The sequence below is a fragment of the Dicentrarchus labrax genome, unplaced genomic scaffold, assembly GCF_905237075.1.
Source record: "Dicentrarchus labrax unplaced genomic scaffold, dlabrax2021, whole genome shotgun sequence".
NCBI lineage: Eukaryota > Metazoa > Chordata > Actinopteri > Moronidae > Dicentrarchus > Dicentrarchus labrax.
In genome coordinates this window covers 16,285,429-16,306,419 of record NW_026136723.1, presented here as the reverse complement: position 1 = coordinate 16,306,419, position 20,991 = coordinate 16,285,429, and the positions used below count along the sequence as shown (strand labels likewise).

At 40.2% G+C, this 20,991-nt stretch overlaps 2 protein-coding genes and 1 non-coding gene across 5 annotated transcripts; 2 read left to right on the top strand and 1 right to left on the bottom strand.

Moving 5' to 3' along the window:
• Positions 1-616: 616 nt before the first annotated feature.
• On the top strand, positions 617-5,508 carry si:ch211-199g17.9 (uncharacterized protein LOC108180085 homolog). Of its 3 annotated transcripts, XM_051389814.1 has the most exons (10): positions 628-751; positions 1,322-1,366; positions 1,456-1,518; positions 2,851-2,925; positions 3,114-3,161; positions 3,320-3,374; positions 4,254-4,343; positions 4,438-4,501; positions 4,678-4,744; positions 4,883-5,508. In XM_051389814.1, the coding sequence occupies exons 1-10, from the start codon at positions 736-738 to the stop codon at positions 4,990-4,992; spliced, it is 633 nt and encodes a 210-aa protein (XP_051245774.1). In that variant the 5' UTR covers positions 628-735; the 3' UTR covers positions 4,993-5,508. The 3 variants fall into 3 exon arrangements, with proteins under 3 accessions (XP_051245776.1, XP_051245774.1, XP_051245775.1); XM_051389815.1 differs by lacking the exons at positions 628-751; positions 1,322-1,366; positions 1,456-1,518 and adding an exon at positions 2,013-2,762; XM_051389816.1 differs by lacking the exons at positions 4,254-4,343; positions 4,438-4,501 and having other exon boundaries at positions 617-751; positions 4,678-5,508.
• On the top strand, positions 2,525-2,657 carry LOC127358528 (U8 small nucleolar RNA). The gene has a single exon (XR_007882461.1). It is a non-coding gene; the product is annotated as a U8 small nucleolar RNA (small nucleolar RNA).
• On the bottom strand, positions 5,453-18,403 carry fam83hb (family with sequence similarity 83 member Hb). The gene is made up of 8 exons (XM_051389813.1): positions 18,166-18,403; positions 12,792-12,986; positions 12,344-12,676; positions 11,155-11,319; positions 10,879-11,003; positions 10,218-10,775; positions 7,697-10,076; positions 5,453-6,948 (listed from the first exon to the last, which is right to left on the bottom strand). The coding sequence occupies exons 2-8, from the start codon at positions 12,912-12,914 to the stop codon at positions 6,928-6,930; spliced, it is 3,705 nt and encodes a 1,234-aa protein (XP_051245773.1). The 5' UTR covers positions 12,915-12,986; positions 18,166-18,403; the 3' UTR covers positions 5,453-6,927.
• Positions 18,404-20,991: the final 2,588 nt, after the last annotated feature.

The window sequence follows — 20,991 nt, the reverse complement described above, 5'->3', positions numbered from 1 at the left end:
CATAGCACAAAATGCCAAAGATATGTTAATTTCCTAACACTGTTGCCATTGCATAGGTTTTCATAGGTTTTCCCAACCAAAGTTAAGGAAGTCTCATTAAAGTTTTGGTTATGTCATATGTTTGGGTTACAAATAGGACATTATCATCATCATTATTGTTTCGAATTATCTTATTAGCTTATGAAAAGTTGTTAAATATAATAGCAAATTTTGAGAGATTAAGATAAAAAAATTAGCAGTAATTTCCATTCAGTAGAAATAATACACGTGAATGTTTAAAATATAAATTGCAAACAAGTTATTATTATTCAGTTATTATAACACTTTCCAGTGTTGTCGCCATCACTGTCTATATTCCTCATAGTGGTCTTCATCATCACCATCACTGTTTACATTTATGATGTCCTATTTATTCTCCTGTACAGCACTTTGGTCAACTTTAGTTGTTTTTAAAGTGCTTAACAAATAAAGTTGGATTGGATTGGATTAGTAGAGCAGCAGTTAGTGTTCAATGTAACCGTTGGCGTTCCATCCATAACCGTTACCTGTAACCAACGGTAACTGGTCCACGCGCACGTTTGATATGTCTTTTGGCGGCTAACATCGCGTTCCGTGCTCGTGCGCAGCTCTCGTCCGCTGACAGCATATAAAAGGTCTCGTCAGTCCGGACCGTTGGCAGTCGGAGGTCCGCAGTGGAGGGATAGTTTCAGAAAAGACTCTCCTGTCTGGATAAACATGAGCGATTCAGCAGGTTAGATGGCGTCAATTTTAAGATTAACTATTAAAGTCACTGTAGCGGTTCATTTGTACAGATTTTAAAATAACTATAAGAAATATTTACGTTTACAGTCACTGTGTAAAATGTGTTATTTGACTCTGTCACCATCAGTTAGCTGACGATGTTTAACACGGTGGTTATTTAACATGATTGTAATAGTGCAGAGGAGAAAGACTGAGGGATAATGTTCACCATATTCCTTTATAACTGGATAATAACTCATAAGTGTTATTCTACCGTCCGCCAGAAAAGTCATTGATTTTAGTTAATGTGAGCTAACTAAGCTATGCTAGCTACATTAGAGTAGATAATGTCATATACTAATGTTATATATATATATATATATATATATATATATATATATATATATATCATCTCAGTCTGAGACAAAACCTGACAATGGCTGTACTGTTTCTGTACAAAGCTTGTAAGTTAACTTTAAACCATGTAACAGCCAGAAACACTTGCTCTTGGTCATCAATGGTACATGATGAGAAAAGACAAAACCTTTTCACTTGTCTTATATTTTTATTTGCGTAACAGGATTCAACATCGAGGAACTGATTAATGTTACAGCACTGAAAGGAGGTGAACAAGTCAAAGTTGTTTAAAGTACAAATTAAACTAATCTTTTAAACCCCCAAACCAGGCTCATTAATGTATTCTCCTGCCACCAGGTGGAGACATGCAAGAGCTCAAGGTTGAACAGGTGATGAGCAAATTAAGGAGGCTGCAACAAGGTAATGTTTGAAATGGCTAGTTAATCATTTGTAATGTCTATATTGTATTATAAAGAGAAGAAAGAAAGGTTGGTTGATATGGTTGTTATGGGCCTTCTCACTCCCAACAGCGACATCTATCGTACTAATACGAGAAGTTTTGTTAGTAGAAAGTAGTAGTTGTTGTCTTTTACAATGGTTATAAAGTTCCTTATTTACCTAAAGCGTGTTTTATTCCCTTCATTTTACTATCAGCATAGTGTCCCTGAGGGGTAACTGTATTGTCACATTTTAAATCTACTTGAATTAAAGCATTTTGGTCAAGTAAATGGTACATGTATAGCCGGAGAAGTCATCGCAGCGTGTTTCCGTCTTCGTGTTGAATCGCGCATGCGTGGTGCTGCGGTGTGATCCTTTGACAACTCGACCGATAATGTATCGTATTAGGAGAATATTCATCTTATAAGTATTAATGATCTCATTATAATCATATTATGGTATGACACATTCGCCTTTCTGCGCCAGTATGAATTTAAACTTTTAGTTTTAGCCAGTGCTGGATGTAAAGTATTATCTTGACATTTTAGTTACTCTTTGTAAAGCTGCACTTCCGCTTCCGCTGGAAAGTCTCGCTGCCTTTTTCTTTAATTACTCAGTAAATCAGTTAAACATTACCACGTGAACCACCTTTAGCGTCCATTAAAGAGGTAACCTGCTCTTACTATGTGTAAACAATTCAACACGGAGGTCTGAGGTCGACAGAAAGATCTGTGAATGTGCACCAATGAGAATGAGTTGTGTCGACAATATGCAAATGAACCCGCATTTCCTTTTAGATTTAACAGACAAAATAGCCTATAGAACTAAAACAACGTTATAGATTCATAAGTAATTATACTAGTTTAACCAAACATCCACTTAACAACATGAGACCCGTAAAAGATGAAAACTACCGCGGGAACATAAAACCGTGAGTGAGACGGTTGTATGCAGCGTTCATATCAGGTCTCACACCGAACAGTCAGTATCTTCAGTGAGGTACATCCTTACCTGTTACTCCCACCAAGGAGTATCAGAACATGATGAATGGAGACTCATGAGATATGATTAATATCTCCATCTTGTAGGGAACTGCAACACCCTACAAGACCCATTCTGACCACTATGTGAAAATCAATATATATGTGATCATTATGCATTAATGAAAGCATACTAAGATCATCTGGTTGTTCTGCAACTGTCTGAAATGTTTCCCAGACATTTAAGTGAGTATTACAAGTATATTTTTAACAATCACGATGCAGTAATGAACAACAGTTGTCATGTTTCTGTTCTTGCTCTATTTAATTTAAGGTAAAAGCATCCTGGAAGAAGAAATAAAGGAGATCAAATCAGTCAGCGATTCATTGCAGAAAGAGCTGTCCACTCGTAAGAAACAAAATCACCATTAATAATTTTATTTTATACAATATGCTTATTGTACTTGTATGTACCTGCTGCTTTTATGTAGTAAACTATATGTATATACCGGTAGAAAGTATTTTGTTTCCATTAAGCAACCAGTTATGTTACATGTTATTTATCATAACATGTATTGTATATTGTTGTTTTTACAGTACAAACTGAAGCTTACCGACTCGAAGGAATCCATAAAGAAAAAGAAGGTACACACCCATTACTCTAACAAACAGTTTATTATTATATAAGTATGTCGATTTGTTGTTGGTTTTACTGTGTCTGGAAACAAATGTATCATCTATTAAATAAACACAATAATTATGAATAAGCCGATTACCGTAAGTACTGTAATGTCTTTCTCCAGAGTTGTGCATGAAGCTGCAGTTCCAGTGTGAGGAGTCTGAGCATGACTCTGACAGGTGATAACTGATATTATTGAATGTTTTCAGCTATGACGAGTTTGTTTCAGTGTTTTGCAGTCTGAAGTAAATTACATATTGTGAGACTTCAATTGTGTGTTTGTGATGTGTACCACTAGATGGCAGCAACTTATTATTGTTGAATCCTGGATACTTTCTTTACAAATTGTCTGGTATCAAACTTGTATTCTTAGATTTTTTTTAGATTTTATTCTGTTATGATGTTTTCTGTGTCAAATTTTGTGCTGTATAATAACACTTTTTTAAAAATATTCATAATTCTTAATGAATGAATATAATTTTAAAATAATTTACTATTTTAATGATACATTTTTATTCAGTTACGAGTTTGATACCTTGACTTCTTTAGTTTTATGCTTTTATATGTTTGTATTGTTTACTTTCACTGTTTAATCTTTACCTTATTTAATCTAATCCCTGTATATGCAGGTATTTAACTTGCAAGCACATTTTCATGCCTGTGTCCCGAATAGACTTAATTTAAATAATGTGTGATTGATTATACTATACACCACATCCTTAAGTAATACATGGTTGTTACATATGTTTGTGTACTGTCACAGGATTATGTGATAATTATATTACACACAGCAGGTTTACGTTGTAATAGACTTGTTCTTAAAGGCTCATTGTTTACTGTATTTGGCATCAAGTGTTGTAATGTTAAAGGTATGCTACAGAAGTCTGTTTGTGGTATGATCACTCAACAAGGCATCAAATGTGTCAAGTAAAGATCATAGACTATACATTAACAATTTGATGACCTTGTGCTAAGTCTACCTTGCACACTGTAAGTTAATAGTACCACAGGAAGTGTTAGATTATATCCTGCACTGATGAACTACATGTGAGTTGCAGGCAGTTAAAGCAGAACAAGAAAAGTGACGAACTACTGGAACAGCACAAATGTGAAATCCAAGAATTCAAGCTTAAACACCGGAAGCAACGGTACCAATTAAACATGCAATTAAATGTTTAAATAAACTTACCGAACAACCTTGTAAATGTTGTAAATTTACTAAAGTCAGTCTTGTTTGTGCAGGATGAAGTTTGAAAACCAACTTAACCAACTGATAGATCAGCATAAGAATCTGCACTCTGTCTTTGTAAGTTTGTCTGTTTAATATAAAACAAACCTTGAAGGTCCAGTGTTGAACATTTAGGAGGATTTACTGGCAGAAATATAATATGTATATATGTATGTTTTCATTAGTGTATTAATAGAATAGAATGTGTCTTGTTGATATTGTTAATGACTGTTGTCCTTCTTATTGTTACTTAGACTCCAGAAAGACTCCCAGATGAAATAGAGGCTGCTGAGAATACAAACACTCAGCTGTTATCAGCCGGTAAGCTCCCTCTCATAAGTTCTGCACATTCTTCCACAAGCATGGGTGCAGTAAAACATTTTTTTGTTTGTGCATGAATGTAGTGTTTGTTTGTTTTTTACTTCCGACCCCTTTGATCTGGTTCTCTGATTGCTGTAGAACAAATGAAGTTGGCTCAGCTGCACCGCCTTAGTGAGGAGCTAGAGGAGGTGAGGAAACGGAAGCAGCCAGCGACAGCCGCAGACACTCAGGAGGAGACATTTTTGTAGGTAGTTTTAAAAACTCACAGGTAATTTGTCTTGTCAGGTGAAAACCTTAAACCTCCCAAATGTCAGCTTTCGAGGGTTGCAACCAGTAACCAAACCAGTACGGCAAGAAAAACCTAAATGTTCAGTTGACCTCAAAGTGAAATGAACATTTCATTGTTTACTCTCTCTGTTAAAGTCTATTTTTTCTGAATGTACTTTTATATTACTTGTTCTATAATCCAGTTTGTTGTTGGAATTGAAGCCAAATGTATTCATGAAATCTGAAACATTACATTCTGTGACTGGTGAAATGTATTTTTCAGCAGCATCCTGTATGTTATTTAATATAGTCTGTTTATATAATATACATGTTGCTTATTTAAGTGTCTTGATATTGTTGTGTGACTATGAATGAAAACAGTACAACATTTACTGCCCTTTACAAACGTACTGTATATAAGTCCACACAGCCATATTCAACTTCAGCTTCAAAGAGATTTAATAAAAGACTTTTGCAGTATTTCAAATACAATGTAATACTGTCTCAGTTTTTTTTTTTTTTTTTAAAGAACACATTGACCCTGTGCAACTAATTCCCCCTAATTAATGCCAATTAGTTTTTACAGCCGAGACCACATACTTACATATTAATTAAAAATAAACACAAGGCACTTTGATAGTACAGTGAGGGTGATCACAATCTAATTTGTTACTTAAAACATCACCCAGGACCTTTTATATAAATATGTACAAAATATCCCATAAAGAAAACCGTGTAACCCCTGAAGTGTCAATATAGTAATATATCCTCTTTTGATCAATCTCTTGATGTGCCGCACAAAAAACACACTAAACGGTTTGATGCCCTGCCGAGCTGTCAAGTAGCCTGTGAACTGTACCATACACCCACATCTTTGGTTAAATAGTGCTAACAGACCAACAAAGGAGTTCTACGTAGGGCGTAGGTCTCAGAAGTTAAGTGACTTATGAAAGGAGGCATGGCCCTGCTCCAATACTGCAACAACATATCCATCCTTTATCTCTTTCTTTCCCTTAGAGCTGATGACTAATTTATTTATTATTTTACAGATTCAGGGCAACTGCAAATACTGTACATTTTTATTTACATTACATAAGAAAAACTAGTACACATTTCTTTTAAAAACTCTCCAGCAGTGAAGTGGGTCCACACCTTAATAGAAAGGTACATAACGCTCTCTTGAGAGGCTAAAGTTCACTACAGGCTCTACTTTCTATCACAACTCTACTGCTGCTTCCTCAACACTAGAAAAACACATTTTCTCACTTTCTTTATTCAGATTTTGTCTCACTCTTCCTGTAACCCCCCAAATTTCACCCTTCATCAGTTCTTCATCTCATTCTATTCCTCATCTTCATGTTCTCATTTGTTTGGATGTGGGTTAATAATAGTCCTAGTGTTTGGTTATGCCCTTGGTGGGCCATTGGCACCCAAGAATCCACAAGGACACTTCCTCCCATTCAGTTTAAAACTAATCCCAGCTAAACAGACCACCCATCTCCCTCAGGTGCAAAATGTACTGTCTTTCTCTTATCCTCTCGATCTCCCTCAGTCACGTTCATACAAGCTCATTTATAGGTAAGTTGCCCTACCTTTTTCTGTTTGGTGAAACATTAGTCCCTGAAACCAGTACGCAAGCAGAGTCGCTCTTCTTTCTCTCAGTCACCATATAAGGTAAAAGTAGTACCAAGTCTTGGCAAACGGGTACATTCCAAACCCAATGACTGTAGTTTGTTTTCAGCATTTTATATATTGTCTTTTTCAAGTTTTACTACTTCGTGTGAAAATCCAGGAAAGGCTGCCATGTGGAGCAGCAGAGGTACTTTGATAGTGTTGTTGGCACATACGGGCAATGGGTCTTTTTGATCGTCTTGCATAAAGAGTTTCCATATAAAAGGTCGCTCCTCGATTTTCCGTTATCCCAGGTTGTTCCCCATCTGTTAACAGAACAACAGGGATAACGGTGAATGAACAAAGTATGAACTCAGTTTCATCTAACCTTTCCCTCCTTACTACTATCAATATTTTGAAGGTTTGGGGGACAGTTAATACACTTTAATTTAACCAGTAAACCAGCAAAGGTAAATCCAAATTCAGTTGTATTTAAAATAACTTGTATATAAAGCAATAAACATTAGCTTGACCACTAAAATTTATTTTCACAGCTTAAAAGCAGCAGACTGTCAAACATCAAATCATTGTTTGGGAATAGAAATGACTTTCAATTGTAACTGTAACTATGGAGACCATGTATAAAAATATGTAATTAAAAACTTGCCTAAAGACAATTGTTTATGTACATTTTATGTATAATACTTATTTTCATTTTCAAACTGACTTAACAGGATCTTTGAAAATCAAATTTTACATTAACATTACAACACAAATTAAAAATATTTGAACATCTTTATGGCTCAGAAAGTTTTACATTACTCTTAAATGTATTGTATACCACTCTCGTTGTTTATACTGCTCCATCTGATCAACTCAAACAATGTAGGATTTAGTGTTTATATTTTAAACAGCTGGCTTTTTGTAGCGCGATTTGAGCTAAACCCCTCATTCCCTTAATACAATTCCCTTAATACATCTTTACTACTTGTTTACACCTAACACTACTTTTTCTATCGTTCATATCTCTTTCCCATCCATGCTGCAAACATCATCCTTGCAGTGATAGACTACCTCAAAGCGGCTGTAGACCTTCTTCTCCTTCCTCATACTCTCTATCCTCTTCAGCAATCCCTCCCGCTCCTGGATGTTGCCCTGCGGTCGCAGAAATCGATTTATTTTTATGGAGTTCTGCCTCTCCAGCCCCTTCTCCCCGGCATCACTATCTCTGTCCCCTCCCGTTTCTTCTCGTTCCTGCCGGTTCTTCTGGCTGTTGGCCGAGATCTGCTCCAGAATGACTTTGGTGTCATCTCGTAGGTTGCTACTGAACAGGACAGAGCTGCCCGGGGCCTGGTATCGAGATGGGCCGGATGTGCTGGTTGATGTCTTGTGATTGGCTGTAGTTTGATCAGTAGTGGTAGATCCTGTATCTTTAGCTGATGAACTTTGCTTTTTGCTTGAATCTCCAGTGACCTCTATGACCGTGCTCATGCCCTTATCGTCTCCTGAAGATTTCTTCTCTTTGTCCTTGGGCCCGAGGAATCCCTTTAGCCTCTGAGTCTGCTTCTTTAAGAAGTCGAGAGTCTTACCCTCACTCTTTCCCTCACCAAGTGTGTTGATGGACGTATTAGATCCCATAACCTTTTGCAGTCCTTCTTTAAAGTCATCACGTGGCATAGTTGAAGCACTATGTGAACGGCTCTTTTTCATTTCACTCTTCTCTGCGTCTGTAGCGTCGGTGGTCAGAACGTCCTCACCGCAGGAGATGCGGCGAGGATTCAAGCCTTTGAGCTTCAATGGCTCCTTTCTGAAGATCTTAGGCGAAGGAAGGGGCTTTAGAGACTTAAATATATCTTTCTTTTGACCCTCTGACGCGTTCTCCTCTTTATGAGGTTGCGATGTCTCTGAAGGCTTCACGTAGCTCGCAGAAGGCTTGGTGGCGCTTATAGGTGGTTTTGAGGAACTAACTGAAGGTCTGCGAGCGAGCTCTGCCAGTTTTGCAGAGATGTCTGGCTTCTTTGGTTCACTTTCTGCTGGAGTAACAGAGACAGTTGGGATCTTTGGAGTTGTCACAGGGTCAAGGGGAGGTTTATCAGAAAGGTCTGGCTTTTTTTCAGCAGGCTCTGGGGCTTTTAGTGATGACTCTGTCGCCATTCTTGAGGCTTTTCTCTTGGCAGCCAGATCCTTGAAATACTGCAATCGACTGGCAGGGTCATTCATGTTCAGAGATGATGATGTTGTGTCTTCAGACTTCTCAACACTTGATTTTGTCTTTACCTCTTCAATAGTTTTCTGAGGCTCCTCTTTTGCTTTAATCTCATCTTCCAATCGAATCTCCTTTTCCTCTTGTCGCTCTTTCTCCTCTTTTACTTCTCTCTCTTGCTCCATTTGTTTCTCCTTATCTTTTCCCTCAGTCTTCCTTCTCCACTCAAAAGGCTCACGAGACAATGACCTCCTCTTCTCCAGGATCTGCGCCACAATGGAGGAAGTGCGTACTGAGTCTAACTGCTCATCTTCCTCTGTGGCTGGTTTTAGGCCCAGGCCGCTACTGTGCACCTCTGCCTTGGATGATGAGAAAATAAGCGAGGAACGCAGTCGAGAGCTACGTTGAAGGAGTGGGTTAATGCGTGAGTGGAATGATTCGTGTTTGGACAGGAAAAGATCTGGAGCCTTTTTCACCTCCAAATCCCCACCCACCTCCCTTGTAGCACCCCTCTCTGTCTCTCTCTCCCTTTCCTTCGCTGCCTCTCTCTCTGTTTTCTCCCATGCAAATGGCTTGAAGTCACTAGCTGACGGAAGCAGGTCCTTGGCTTTTGTTGGGGCAGAGTCTCGATTGTTGCTTTCAGGTATGGCGGGCTTTCCAAAGCGTGGTCTCAGGATATCTGGTCTGGGTTTAGGGGGAACATTCGGAGGCTCCTTTATTCCTAAGCGGGGAGCTGAACTTTCAGGGGCAGTTGGCTGCTGAGATGGTGGAGGATCTTCAAATGCATCAGGTCCCATAGGTTGGGGCAGACCTTCTTCCCCACTGTCCTCGTAAGTACTCAGATAGGAGTGGATTCTCCAACTACGCATGCCTTGCCTAGCATCTGCATCTTGATCATGTTCTTGATCAGATTGTTTGGGAAGGTGTCTCTTCTCTGGTGGGTGAGGCTGAGTGGGTGAGCTTTGACAGGCATATGCCTGACCTATGCTTGGCCTCTTATTGGAGGAACCTCCTCCATACCTCCCAGCTAATGGAGGTCCCTGGTGTCCCTCAGGTGCTCTCAAGTCCTCAGATGAAAAGTAGTCTCGGCCATAGTTTCCAGCTGGAAGATCCTGATCTGAGCGATAGCTTGAGTCTGAATACTGGTCAATGGAGAGGTGTGGAGGACGACCTCGAATTCTGTCATAGTGTCCGTGGCCAGAACCTGGCCCAGGCCCTTCGCTGTAGTAATGGCTACTTTGGGTCTGCTCCCTGTAAAGAAAACACAGTGGTTATTTTTAGTTTGACTACAAAATTGTGTAATGCCACGTGTAATGACATGTTCTCGTACAAGGTGGTGATACATGTGATGATTCTGAATACTTCAGTTCAGGTATTAAAGGGGTAAACTACCTGTGGAAGTCTGTCTCATCCAGATTATTCATGACTCTGTGCTTCATGTACTGCCTCGAAGATGTGTAGTTTTCCTGGGTCCCTTCTGCATAGCTGTGCCTCTTGAAGGCATTGGCACTCATCTCCATCTGCCTGGAAACTATTGACCTTCCCTGCTCCATGAACGACTGCTGAAGACGAAACTGTTGCTGGGAATACTTCCCAATTGTAATCCCTGCCCCAGGTTCAACGGTGTGACGAAATGGGTCATTCCTCCGGAAAGGAAGTGCAAGGTTACGATCAGAGTCTCCGTAGGGGAAGGCAGGGGGAATCTCAGGCTGCCTACGGTAACCTATGGGGTTACGCATAGACTGGGTCCTTTTCAAACCGAATTGGCTGCTAAAGTAACAGCTGGTGCTGCTGGTGTCAGAGACAGCAAGTGCTCCATCAGATGGGTCAATGACTAGAGGTTCGGACTGAGCAAAGAGAATGCGAAACTCTTCATCAAAGGTGGCAACCAGCTCCCCAAGGAAGAGGTGGGCGATACAGCGGTGGATCTTCTCATAGGACCACATGAAACTATAAGAAAATAAGAAAGAACAGTGGAGGTGATTAGAGTACATTTAAAGAATGATTGGAATTAATTTAATTAACTCAAAATAAAAGGAATTTAAAGACTCACCTGTAGTTGCCACTGAGTACAGCCCTACAGTCAGCCAGTAGGAAACGATCTTTCACCTGCCCCTTAAATGATTTCCCTGTCCGGGAATAATAGGTTATCCCTGCCACAGTCCTGACACGCATCATCTGTAAAACAAATTTTCATAACAAATTATGTTATGGACATGCAAGCCTTGGTGGAAATGATACAATGACTTAAATAACACAATAATTACCACAGGTTAGCCAACTATCATTCTAGTCTTTTGAGGAAAACTTAATGAAAAGGCAAACTCACAGGAATTAGGTCCAAGTTGACTTTGCAGTTGATGACCATAGAGACAAAGTGATGGACTTCCACTTCATCCAGCAGAATGTAAACAGGGACGTGGCGTGCTGCTGCATCCAAGAGGTCAGCAAAAATGTCAACATCTGTGAACCTGTCCATCACCACAGCAATAACCTGGAGAGGATGAGCAAACACAAGAAAACCAGTCAAGGTTTGGTCAGTATAATAGGATATAAATTAGCCCTGTTGCTGTTGGTTAAATGAGTAGGTGATTTAAAATTACAACACCTGAACATTTACACAATTTGAAGGAACAATGGAAGCTGTTCATTGTGCATTAGGCTGTCAAAAAAGACTGTACATAACATTTGTGGTACATTTTAAGGAATTACTAATAGATTCTCCTAAGAGTGTGAAAATTAAGTTGGATGTTAAGCCTAATTTATTTACTATAGATAGTATAAAAAATGTAACATTGAATTAAAATATTTAACACCACAATGGACACTCTCAACCAAATAGACAAAATGTAGATTCAAGCACACTCAGTTTATCAGCAATATAAACGTAAGTTAAATTTACATAACAAACATGATATAGAACCTGTCTATCATCTAAGTGCATGTTGAAACATTTACTTTATACTTTATGACTCTCCTGAGTCCCTTATACATTCTGAGTTAAAAAGAGACACCCTTGTACTCTTTGAACACACAGAGACAGACAGGGTCCACCACACCAACAGGTTTGACTGCTTGTGACAGTTGGCATCTACACTTTGTGATAATTGTGTTTTTAATTTAGCCAAAGGCCAATAAGTAAGACATTCATCTGCAAGGGAGTGGTGGCAAAGTTGGCAGTGGCAGATAAAAAGTCTGAAGTAACAATACGCTAACTCAACCCACACACAGTCACTGGCAGCCCTTTATCTCATCTTGTTGTTTTGAGATAATGTTGGTACAGTACATACTGATAAGACAGAGAAAGAGGATACCATCCATCAATCCAAAGTACTGTATGTGCATAGAACATATGTAGCATATTTGTAATAGTTCACACTGAATAGAGTTCAGTTTATGAATGTGGAATGCTTTGATCTCATCTTTTAGAGCAATTCTTTCTCAGAAATACCTGCTGAAAGCAAACTGCACATGTAACTCCTCTTCAGGTTTTCTATCCCCCCCCCCCTTTTACTTACTTGGCATGCATTCTTGATGAGTCTCCTGGCTTGCTCCTTGATGCTTGGCATATCTGGGTCGGAGGGGTTGACCAGAGTGGTGACCTCCGTGGGCCCAACGAAGCTGTGCTGTGGTAGCGGCCAGCCCAGGTCCAACCCCGGGGCAGCCAGGTCTGACTGCACAGGCCAATAGGTGTCGGAGGAGCCATCGACCTCCTGACCTCCCTCGTGGTATGTCAGCTCTGGGACGCTGGAGGTCTGGTTGGGAGTCTGGATTGTGGACTTGATGAATTCAATTTCTGACTGTGCCAGGAAACTGACCACATCTGCGGTCTGGAGGAATTCCAAGTAGCCCTGGTGTGACAGTAGACAAATACAAATTCATTACATCATAAAACCAATGTACAGATCTGTTTGGAGGGTCTTTTAAATACATTAAATAGTAGAAAGTAGAAGACTGCAGTGTTACCTGTATGTCATTTTCTATCAGAGCATCAATAGCTATACGATACTCCTCACGATAATGTGGGGGCAGGTAGTTCGGGTCAAGGGGGTTATCACCAATTGATGAACTTTGAGATCGGTGTGCCATGGTTGGAGAGAGGTGTGGCACCAAAGGTCAGGGGTCAGGGATAAGGAGAGGGAAGGAAGGAAGAATTTGAACCTGTGCAGAGAAATCAGAAAGAAACGTTCAGTGCACGGAGAAGTGATCAATTTAAAGTGTAATGCACATTTCTAATATAACCGTATTATTATTTTTATTTTACAGCCTGTTTTTGTGTTTTGGATAAATAACATTAAGAATCACAGAGCATACAGGTACACAAAAGAAGTAAATATTTTCATGTGTTCAGTCACACTGCTTTTGTAGTTGCAACTAGATAACACACCACTCCTCCATCTGTGATACACAATACTCATAATTCAACTAAATATTCCTCAGGGTGGCGAGACGAAGAACATTATGTGTCAGGATACACAAGCAGACAGATTACTTATACTTATACTTGCACAAAGCATCTATTGTTGCTGAGTCAAGGCCTGTGTAGTAAGCTGAACAAGAACACCTTTCATATTAGCACACCTCTACCGGCACACAATACGACATGCTTATAAACGTTAACAGTTCTGACAGATCTCCATCTTCCTTCCCAACGAGGTTTCTAAGTTTATAAGGGAGGATTTATTTGTATTATTGACATTAACATTATACAAATACAAAATAGGTGTTTTTTTTCTACTGGCAATTGTAATTTTTCATTGTACAGGGCAGAGTCTGCTGCATTTCATCACATTTTACAGCCTCTGTAGTTCACTGAGACTCCATTTTTATTGTTGGACTGTAATTTAAAGTTGTCTTAGTTCTTATTTATGCCATCATCACACTGCTTAATTGCCCATTTCATGTAACATTAGAGTAGCATTCAGCAACGAGAAATCCAGGTTGCAATAGCACCAATGATTAACTGAAATTCAATCTGGCTTCAGAGAAAACTGTACATAAAGGTAAGAACAAAGAAAAAACAACAGGATACGGAAAATACAATGTGAGAAAGAAGAAAGTCAAGTAAAAAATGGAGGAGTAAGAGAGGTGGGGAAGGCATGAAGAGGTGTATAGACAGGTTCCCTCTTATCTTTGCTCAGTAAATATTCATGCTGGTGCGTCATCCTTCAAGTTGCTACTCAGACCTCATCCTGAAAAATCTGTGTCAGTCATAAGTTCATAACACACAAATTGAGCATGATGAGTAAGCTTTTAGCTATGCCATGACTTGAACAGACTTAAACTTTTTTTTTAAGGCAGTGAAAGGAACATTGTTATGTAACAATTTTGTAAAGAGGGTGAAGAAGTTTAGGATTCAAGTTCACATAATTCATATAAGAATGAATTGATTCATTAGATACTGAACTAATTCTCTCACTGTAAGTCCAAAAGAGACAATAAGCCACCAAGATAGAAAAACAAGATAGATGGAAGGCAAAGGCAACTAAACCGGACACAAGGACATAATAATAATTAGGGCTGTAACTCACAATTATTTTCATTATTGATTCATCTGCAGATTATTTTCTGAATATATCAAATGTCAGAAACATCACACTAACCTTGTCTTGTCCGACCAACACTTTAAAACTTAAATATATCCCGTTTACTATCACATAAGAAAAGGAAAGGCAGCTTAAACAAGGCACACTGGCATTTTTGCTTGAAAATGAGGTGATTATCAAAAAAGTAGCTGTTTAATTTTCAGTTAATAACCTACTAATTTCAGCTCAGCTCTAATAACAATAGTTGGGTTATGTCCACTTTGTTTAGTGGTACATTGGGCCATCATTATTTGGCATCTGTTAATTATTTAGTGGTTTTAAAAAGATAACGTAGATGATCATCACTGCCTCTTGTAGGAAACTGTTTGGCATTAGATGAAGGAGGAGAGAACAAGGATGAAGATGTGACATAGTTCCCAGGCTGGAATCCAACCCACAACACAGTTATGTGTTATGCACTGAGCCAAACAGGACACCCGCTCATTGATATTTAATGTGGTCCTGACAGCTGCATACCAGATGGGTCATCAGATGGTGGAGATGAAGGTTAACAACCACTAAAAAGTTCAAGCATCGAAAGTAAGCTGGTTGATAAATCTCAGGAACAAACACGAGTCCTGCACATTGCTGCTTGTGGTCTAAACAGGAAGTGTTTTTGACTGTGTGGATACATCACCATGGAAATGTACAGCCTTAGGAACTATGGTTGATTGGCAGTCTGGGTGTGTGCGGTTGACGTGGGGTCTGAGTGAGAGGGTAAAGAGGTATTTTGTAAGGTTGTACCTGCTTTAGAAAGAGTGTGACGTGTGTTTTCTGTAAACTTCCAGGCACACTTAGAGATTGGTGGCGATAGCAAAAAGGGCCCTGGTTCTAACCCTGCAAGCATTGGGAGAAGCCGGTTTACTCAGAGGCCTGGTGAGTCACCGGGGAGCCCGGCCTGACCTAGCCTGCAGATAACTTGCAACACGCTACACTGTGGTGATTCATCAGCTGGCAAAATGGCTGACATCCTGTTTCCTTAGTCCTTTCTAGCCATAGAAATTTTGGCCTTTGCGGTGGACTGTTCCCATTTAAAAGTTCCATGGTGGGCAGCGAGGCACGTTAGGCGCACATGGAATAACTTTACTCCTGCCAAGTTTCTAAAATTGAAGAACCATTTTTTTCCTTCTTGTTCTTTATTTTAAAGAAATCTAGCAGCCTGGGGCTTGATGTGTATGAAAGTGAATTGTGCAGAGGCAGCAGTAACGTGTCGTACATACCTGAGGACTTGCGATAACAACCATAAACTGAGAGATGTGCATGAGCTTGTGTCATAATGTTTCAACCTCAGAAAAGCCATCTGACATGTGTGGCAACACAACAGCCAGAAATAACACTGCAAGTTCAAGTTATGAAACTGTTAGTACTGCTGTTGTTGTTTTTCAGATGCAAAAATAAAAGAAGGCAACTAACAGTTATTTTCATTATTGACTGATTTTCCTGATGAACTGTTTACTCCAAAAAACCCTGAGGTGGATATGAGCTAAGTGGGTGACTCAAGAGCACAGAAGCACTAAACAAAGCCCAGGGGTTTCTTATTCACCCTCCTAACCTCTGGGTCACTGCAGAATGAAGCAACACAAGAATAATACAATATAAGAAGCATGACAGACTTACCCCAGCTAACCTGTCTGATTGACTGACTCAAACAAATACTGCTGCTTTGTTTGTTGTTATAGCAACTGCAGTAAGCATCAAACTGTAGATAGTGACACGAGATAATAGAGATCTTTCGCTCTCTGTTCCTCCCTTTATTTATAAAGCTTTCTGTTGCCCCCACAAGGACAAGCCTGTCTTAAATGCACCATTCACAAAGCCAGTTTGAAACACTAAACCACCACCAGTAGGCAGGCAGGCAGGCAGCAACCGACTGCCGCTTCTCCAGGCTGATAAACCCAATATTAAGATGTGCCCAATATTTGCTCACTAAGCGTGTAAATGGCTCATTCTCAGCATTCCTGTATGGACGTGAGAAGAGGGAGAGACAGAATAAGTGAAGAGCTGAGGGAGGGAAAAAATGCTTATCTGTCTCAACATGTATATAAAAGCCTGAGGAGAGACAAACTATCAAGCACAAACTCCAAAAAAATATTTCCACTCTCACTGTCTGTTTTCTTGCTGTCTCTCACTCTCTCTCACACACACACATACATGCATGCATCTGAACACACCTCACTAAACAAACACTATGATTGATCCGACATACCTCTCCGCTCGATTCATTTTGTGTGATAATTCGGTGTGAATGGGGAGAGGAAACAATTCCTGAAAACAGGTTTGGAGGGACGAGCCAGTAATGTCCTGATGCTCCTGTCACAACCTTTCAGTGCCATTTTTCATCAGATTAACACACACACACACACGATATAGATATACAGCAAACACAGAGCACCACTTGTCTCTCTGTACATCATCACCCCTCAGCACAACTTTTGAATGCCACAGCTCAAGGTCAGGTACACATACACTGTATGTGAGAACACAATGCGACGCAGAGCCTCCCTCTTTCTAAATGTGTTTCACGCAGGAACGCTGCTCGAAAAACAGGTCCTCTGAGGTTCCCGTCATCTGTTCCAACTGCCCTAATGTCTGTGGTTAACTTGAGTGGAAAACCCAACAATAAAAGCTTAAAAATGTTTCGACTTTGCCTCCCCTCTCTCCCTTCAGAAGCTCAATGATGCTCATACATGACTTACAACCTCTATACAAATAGACAATAACCCCTTGTAACGCATACAATGAAAACAGAGCTATGAATGGGACGCAGCCTCGGCATATGGCGAGTGTGACAAGATGAAGTCTGTAATGAGAAGCACACAAGCACAGACACCACAGAAACGCTGGCACTACAGACTTTTTCCCCTTAAATTATAACCACATGTTGGGACTATTCCTATCCAGTGAGTCACGTTGAATGAATCGAGGCCAAAGCCTGTAAAGGTGAAGTTTAAATCAATACACAGCTTGTTTGAGTCAAAGGTTTAAAAAAACACATTGATTTGTGTCTGCAATAAAGACACTATCAGAGCCTATAGATCTATAAGTCTGTAGGACATGTGGCAGGAGACATCCTTGCTCAACAGACATGGCTGTATCATTAGAAGGCAAAGGCCCCACATTATCTCACCATTTATCTCTAAATAATAAGCATCTCAAGCTGGTCTGACACAACCTGCAATGCATACTACACATAGCACTGTGCAGCCTTCAGGCATGAGACATGCAGAAGTGTCCCTGCTACTTCAAGCATTATTTATTACCAGCTGTTCCCTACAATAGGCCTACATAGTTTGAAAAAAAGTAGCTATTTTCCCCTTTTATTGGTTGCCTCCACGGTTTGTCAGTGCCAGCCAACGCGGAGCCCTCTTTGTGTTCTCAGACTATAATAACAATACTGTTCAGGTTTTGCAATGCACAGCAGCTACCTGGATGACTTGACCTGATGAGGAAAGTAACCAGCATTTCACTTTTATTCCACTCACATTAATGGTGTAATAGAAGAGACAGAACTAGGATACAGAAGCAGATATCAAACCAAGAAGGTACTATTAGAATAGAAATATATAACAGAATAGATCTTTATACAATTAGAGCAGCGCATGGGGCAGAAAAGAGCAGAATAGTACATAGTGTGAAAAAGACAATAAAAGCGGATAAGACACAGTACAAAAGACCCTCTGTACACATTGCCCTTTTGTCCCAGTTTGCACTTGCAAAGTTGGCCCATAGCTCGTTTCCTTGTCTTATCTCTGTACCGTGAAACCGCCGATGAGCGTCTCCTTCCCGTCGGTGTGTCACATTCCTCAGATCCACAAGCGCTCCACCCAAAAAACAAAAAAAAACCCCGGTGTGCACCCTCCAGAGCCGACCGGCGAAGACGAGGCGAGGCGAGGCGAGGCAAACACGGGACACCAGGCCCTGGCTGAGCGCTTCACTCCGCGGCGTGTGAACCTCCAGAGCCGCCGCCGCTACAAGGCGCAGAGCAGCGCGGTGAATGAGGAAGAAGCGGGGCGACTCCCGTGAGGAAGGGCTTTCCCACCGGTGTGACTCCTCCCAAAGCCGTTGATCACTGGGAACAGAAGACCATTGGAAGTTCACTCCCAGAGGCTTATTTCAAAAGTGCTGGCCTTTATGTCTTGGCTGCTAATTGGTGTTTTATCGAGGCTTCATGACACAGAGAAAGTGTCTCCAAACTTTTACCCAAAACTTTCTTTCATCGGATGTGCCAGTTTTTTTTTCTTGTTTTAATAATTCAGCCTTTTTCCAATGACTACTCAGTTTTTGTCTTATTTTTGCACTTGTTTTGTTTCGTCTTGCCACCTTATGTTGTCTTTCTCAACTTAAGTTGTCTTGTTTGTACAGTTTAAGTATCAAATGTAGCATCATTGGCCCCAGAAATAACACATTGTCATCCAAACTGTATATGGTGATGGGTTTATAACAAAGTTGAGTCTCTGGATGATTCCAAGTTTATCAAATCAGTTTAAAGCTGCCCTATGTAACATGATGAGAAGTTGAATTCACAGTCAATTAAAGGCACTATTTGTCAATTCAATACACTCAGCAGTCTTTGTTGCTACATGTCGGGGATGTCCAAGTGTAAACCCACTGTGACTTCATTCATTGGTTTGTGGACAACACATTTGAAGCCATCTTGGTCTTTTGGAGCCACAAGTGACCATATTTGGATGAGAGGGCGGAGCCTTGGGGTTATGCTGCTTTCCATTTGTCTCGTGAACTCGGAACCCGAGTTGTTCTGCCGCGAGAACGTAACGTCATTGCCTGGCTTGTACCACTTATAGCGTTCCAGTTTGTCTTTGGGCATTACAAGTCGGAAAGAAGTGCAGCAGCTGTGTTGTTATTGTTTGTGGCTCATCTAAACAAGCTCAATGTGAAATAATAATATGTTTTTCTACAGAAACACGAACATTTCAAGTAATTCTGTTATTGCAAGTCTTACATTTCAATAATATTTTGCCATTTTCGCCTATTTCAATTTCAACAAGTGCTGTGGTGTTTGTCTCGAGCCACCAGGGGCAGTGGCGGGCTAGTGTTATTGTTAGCTACATTAGCCTATTTAGCAAACCAGCTCGAAAACAAAACTTTACTTGTATTGCACGCACAGCAACACTGTGCAATGCATAAATTGGTGACCGGACTAAAGCAGCAATGTAAACAAGTGTGTAGGAGCATTTAAAATCAACATTAAAACGACCAACATAGTACAAATACAAAGAAAATACATCTTAATATGGGCGCTGCCATCTTTGTTTTGCGAGTCGTACGTGACCCCCCGTCCAGCTCGGGGTACCCTGAGGCACCCCGAGCTGGACGGCTGAAATTCCGACCAAAAGGGGGTGTGTCTCGGTGAAATCTCGCGAGATAGCTGCAAGATTTACACTTTCCAACTCGGATTCCGAGTTCACGAGACAAATGGAAAGCAGCAATAGAACCTGAGGACACACTGTGGTAGCGTCTTCTTGTCAATCACAAGGTAGCCCCGCCCTAAACCATACCCTTCTTATGTCTGTTTCACTCTAAATAGGACCATAATTTACAAACTGAGGCTGTATGGAAGAAGACTTGAAACTAGACCATAAACTCACCAGGAAACTGTTCACTGAGGTAATAAATCAAATGAGAAGTGGGGTCATTTTCTCATAAGCTTTCATACAATCAGACTTCTTTTTGCAGCCAGTGGAGTTGCCCCCTGCTGGCCATTAGGAATTCATTCCTCATTGGCTTCACGTTTCAGACCTGGTCCAGTATTTATACAGTCTATGGGTTATGACCAGCATGTTGTTGTGGTTAATGTAAGCTAACTTGATTTGTAACTGATACTTTCATTTTGCTGACTTTATGACTCTTCTCTTCTTGTGCTTCTACATTTTAGCATTCACTATTTTTCCATTTGTACCTACTACATCTTTTTTCCCCATGTTTAGTAAAAGTTACGTGGGCTCACCTTGATTTCTTAGGAGACCGTGTTCCTCACTAAAACACTGTAAATGAGTCATCTGCTGTTTTTCTTCAAGGCAAACCACTTGTGCTGAATCAGCAGATCTCAACAGTTCCTTTTTATATATGAATCCTCTGTAAAACTTCGTTGCAGCAGGCTGCACTGCTCCGTTCCTCCTTCTGTAATATGGGCAGGACTCAGGAAGCTTGTCTTTCTAGAGGCCATACAGGCCGAGTGCAGGTCCAGTGACCACACGCAGATCCAGTGACACTGTTGGTCTTGAATGTCCCCTTGTATGCATACATATAATTTATAGGTGATGTGCAGGATTCAGCAGATTGTTCTCACACTTGTTGGGCAAAAAGTGAAAGATTTACCATGTTGATTAATATTCTGGTTGACTGAGTAAATTCCAACATTTATTGGTGAGTGATATCTGTATCACTCTGTTTTTTGTATGTCTTGTATTTTATTTCCACTACTTCCCTATTTGATTCTCAGTCTCTCTGTGTGTCACTCACTTGTACAGTGACATTAAATCCTGCTGTAATACAGTAAAACAGGTAAAAGCACACGTCGCTGTGTGTGTGTGTGTGTGTGTGTGTGTATGTGTGTGTGTGTG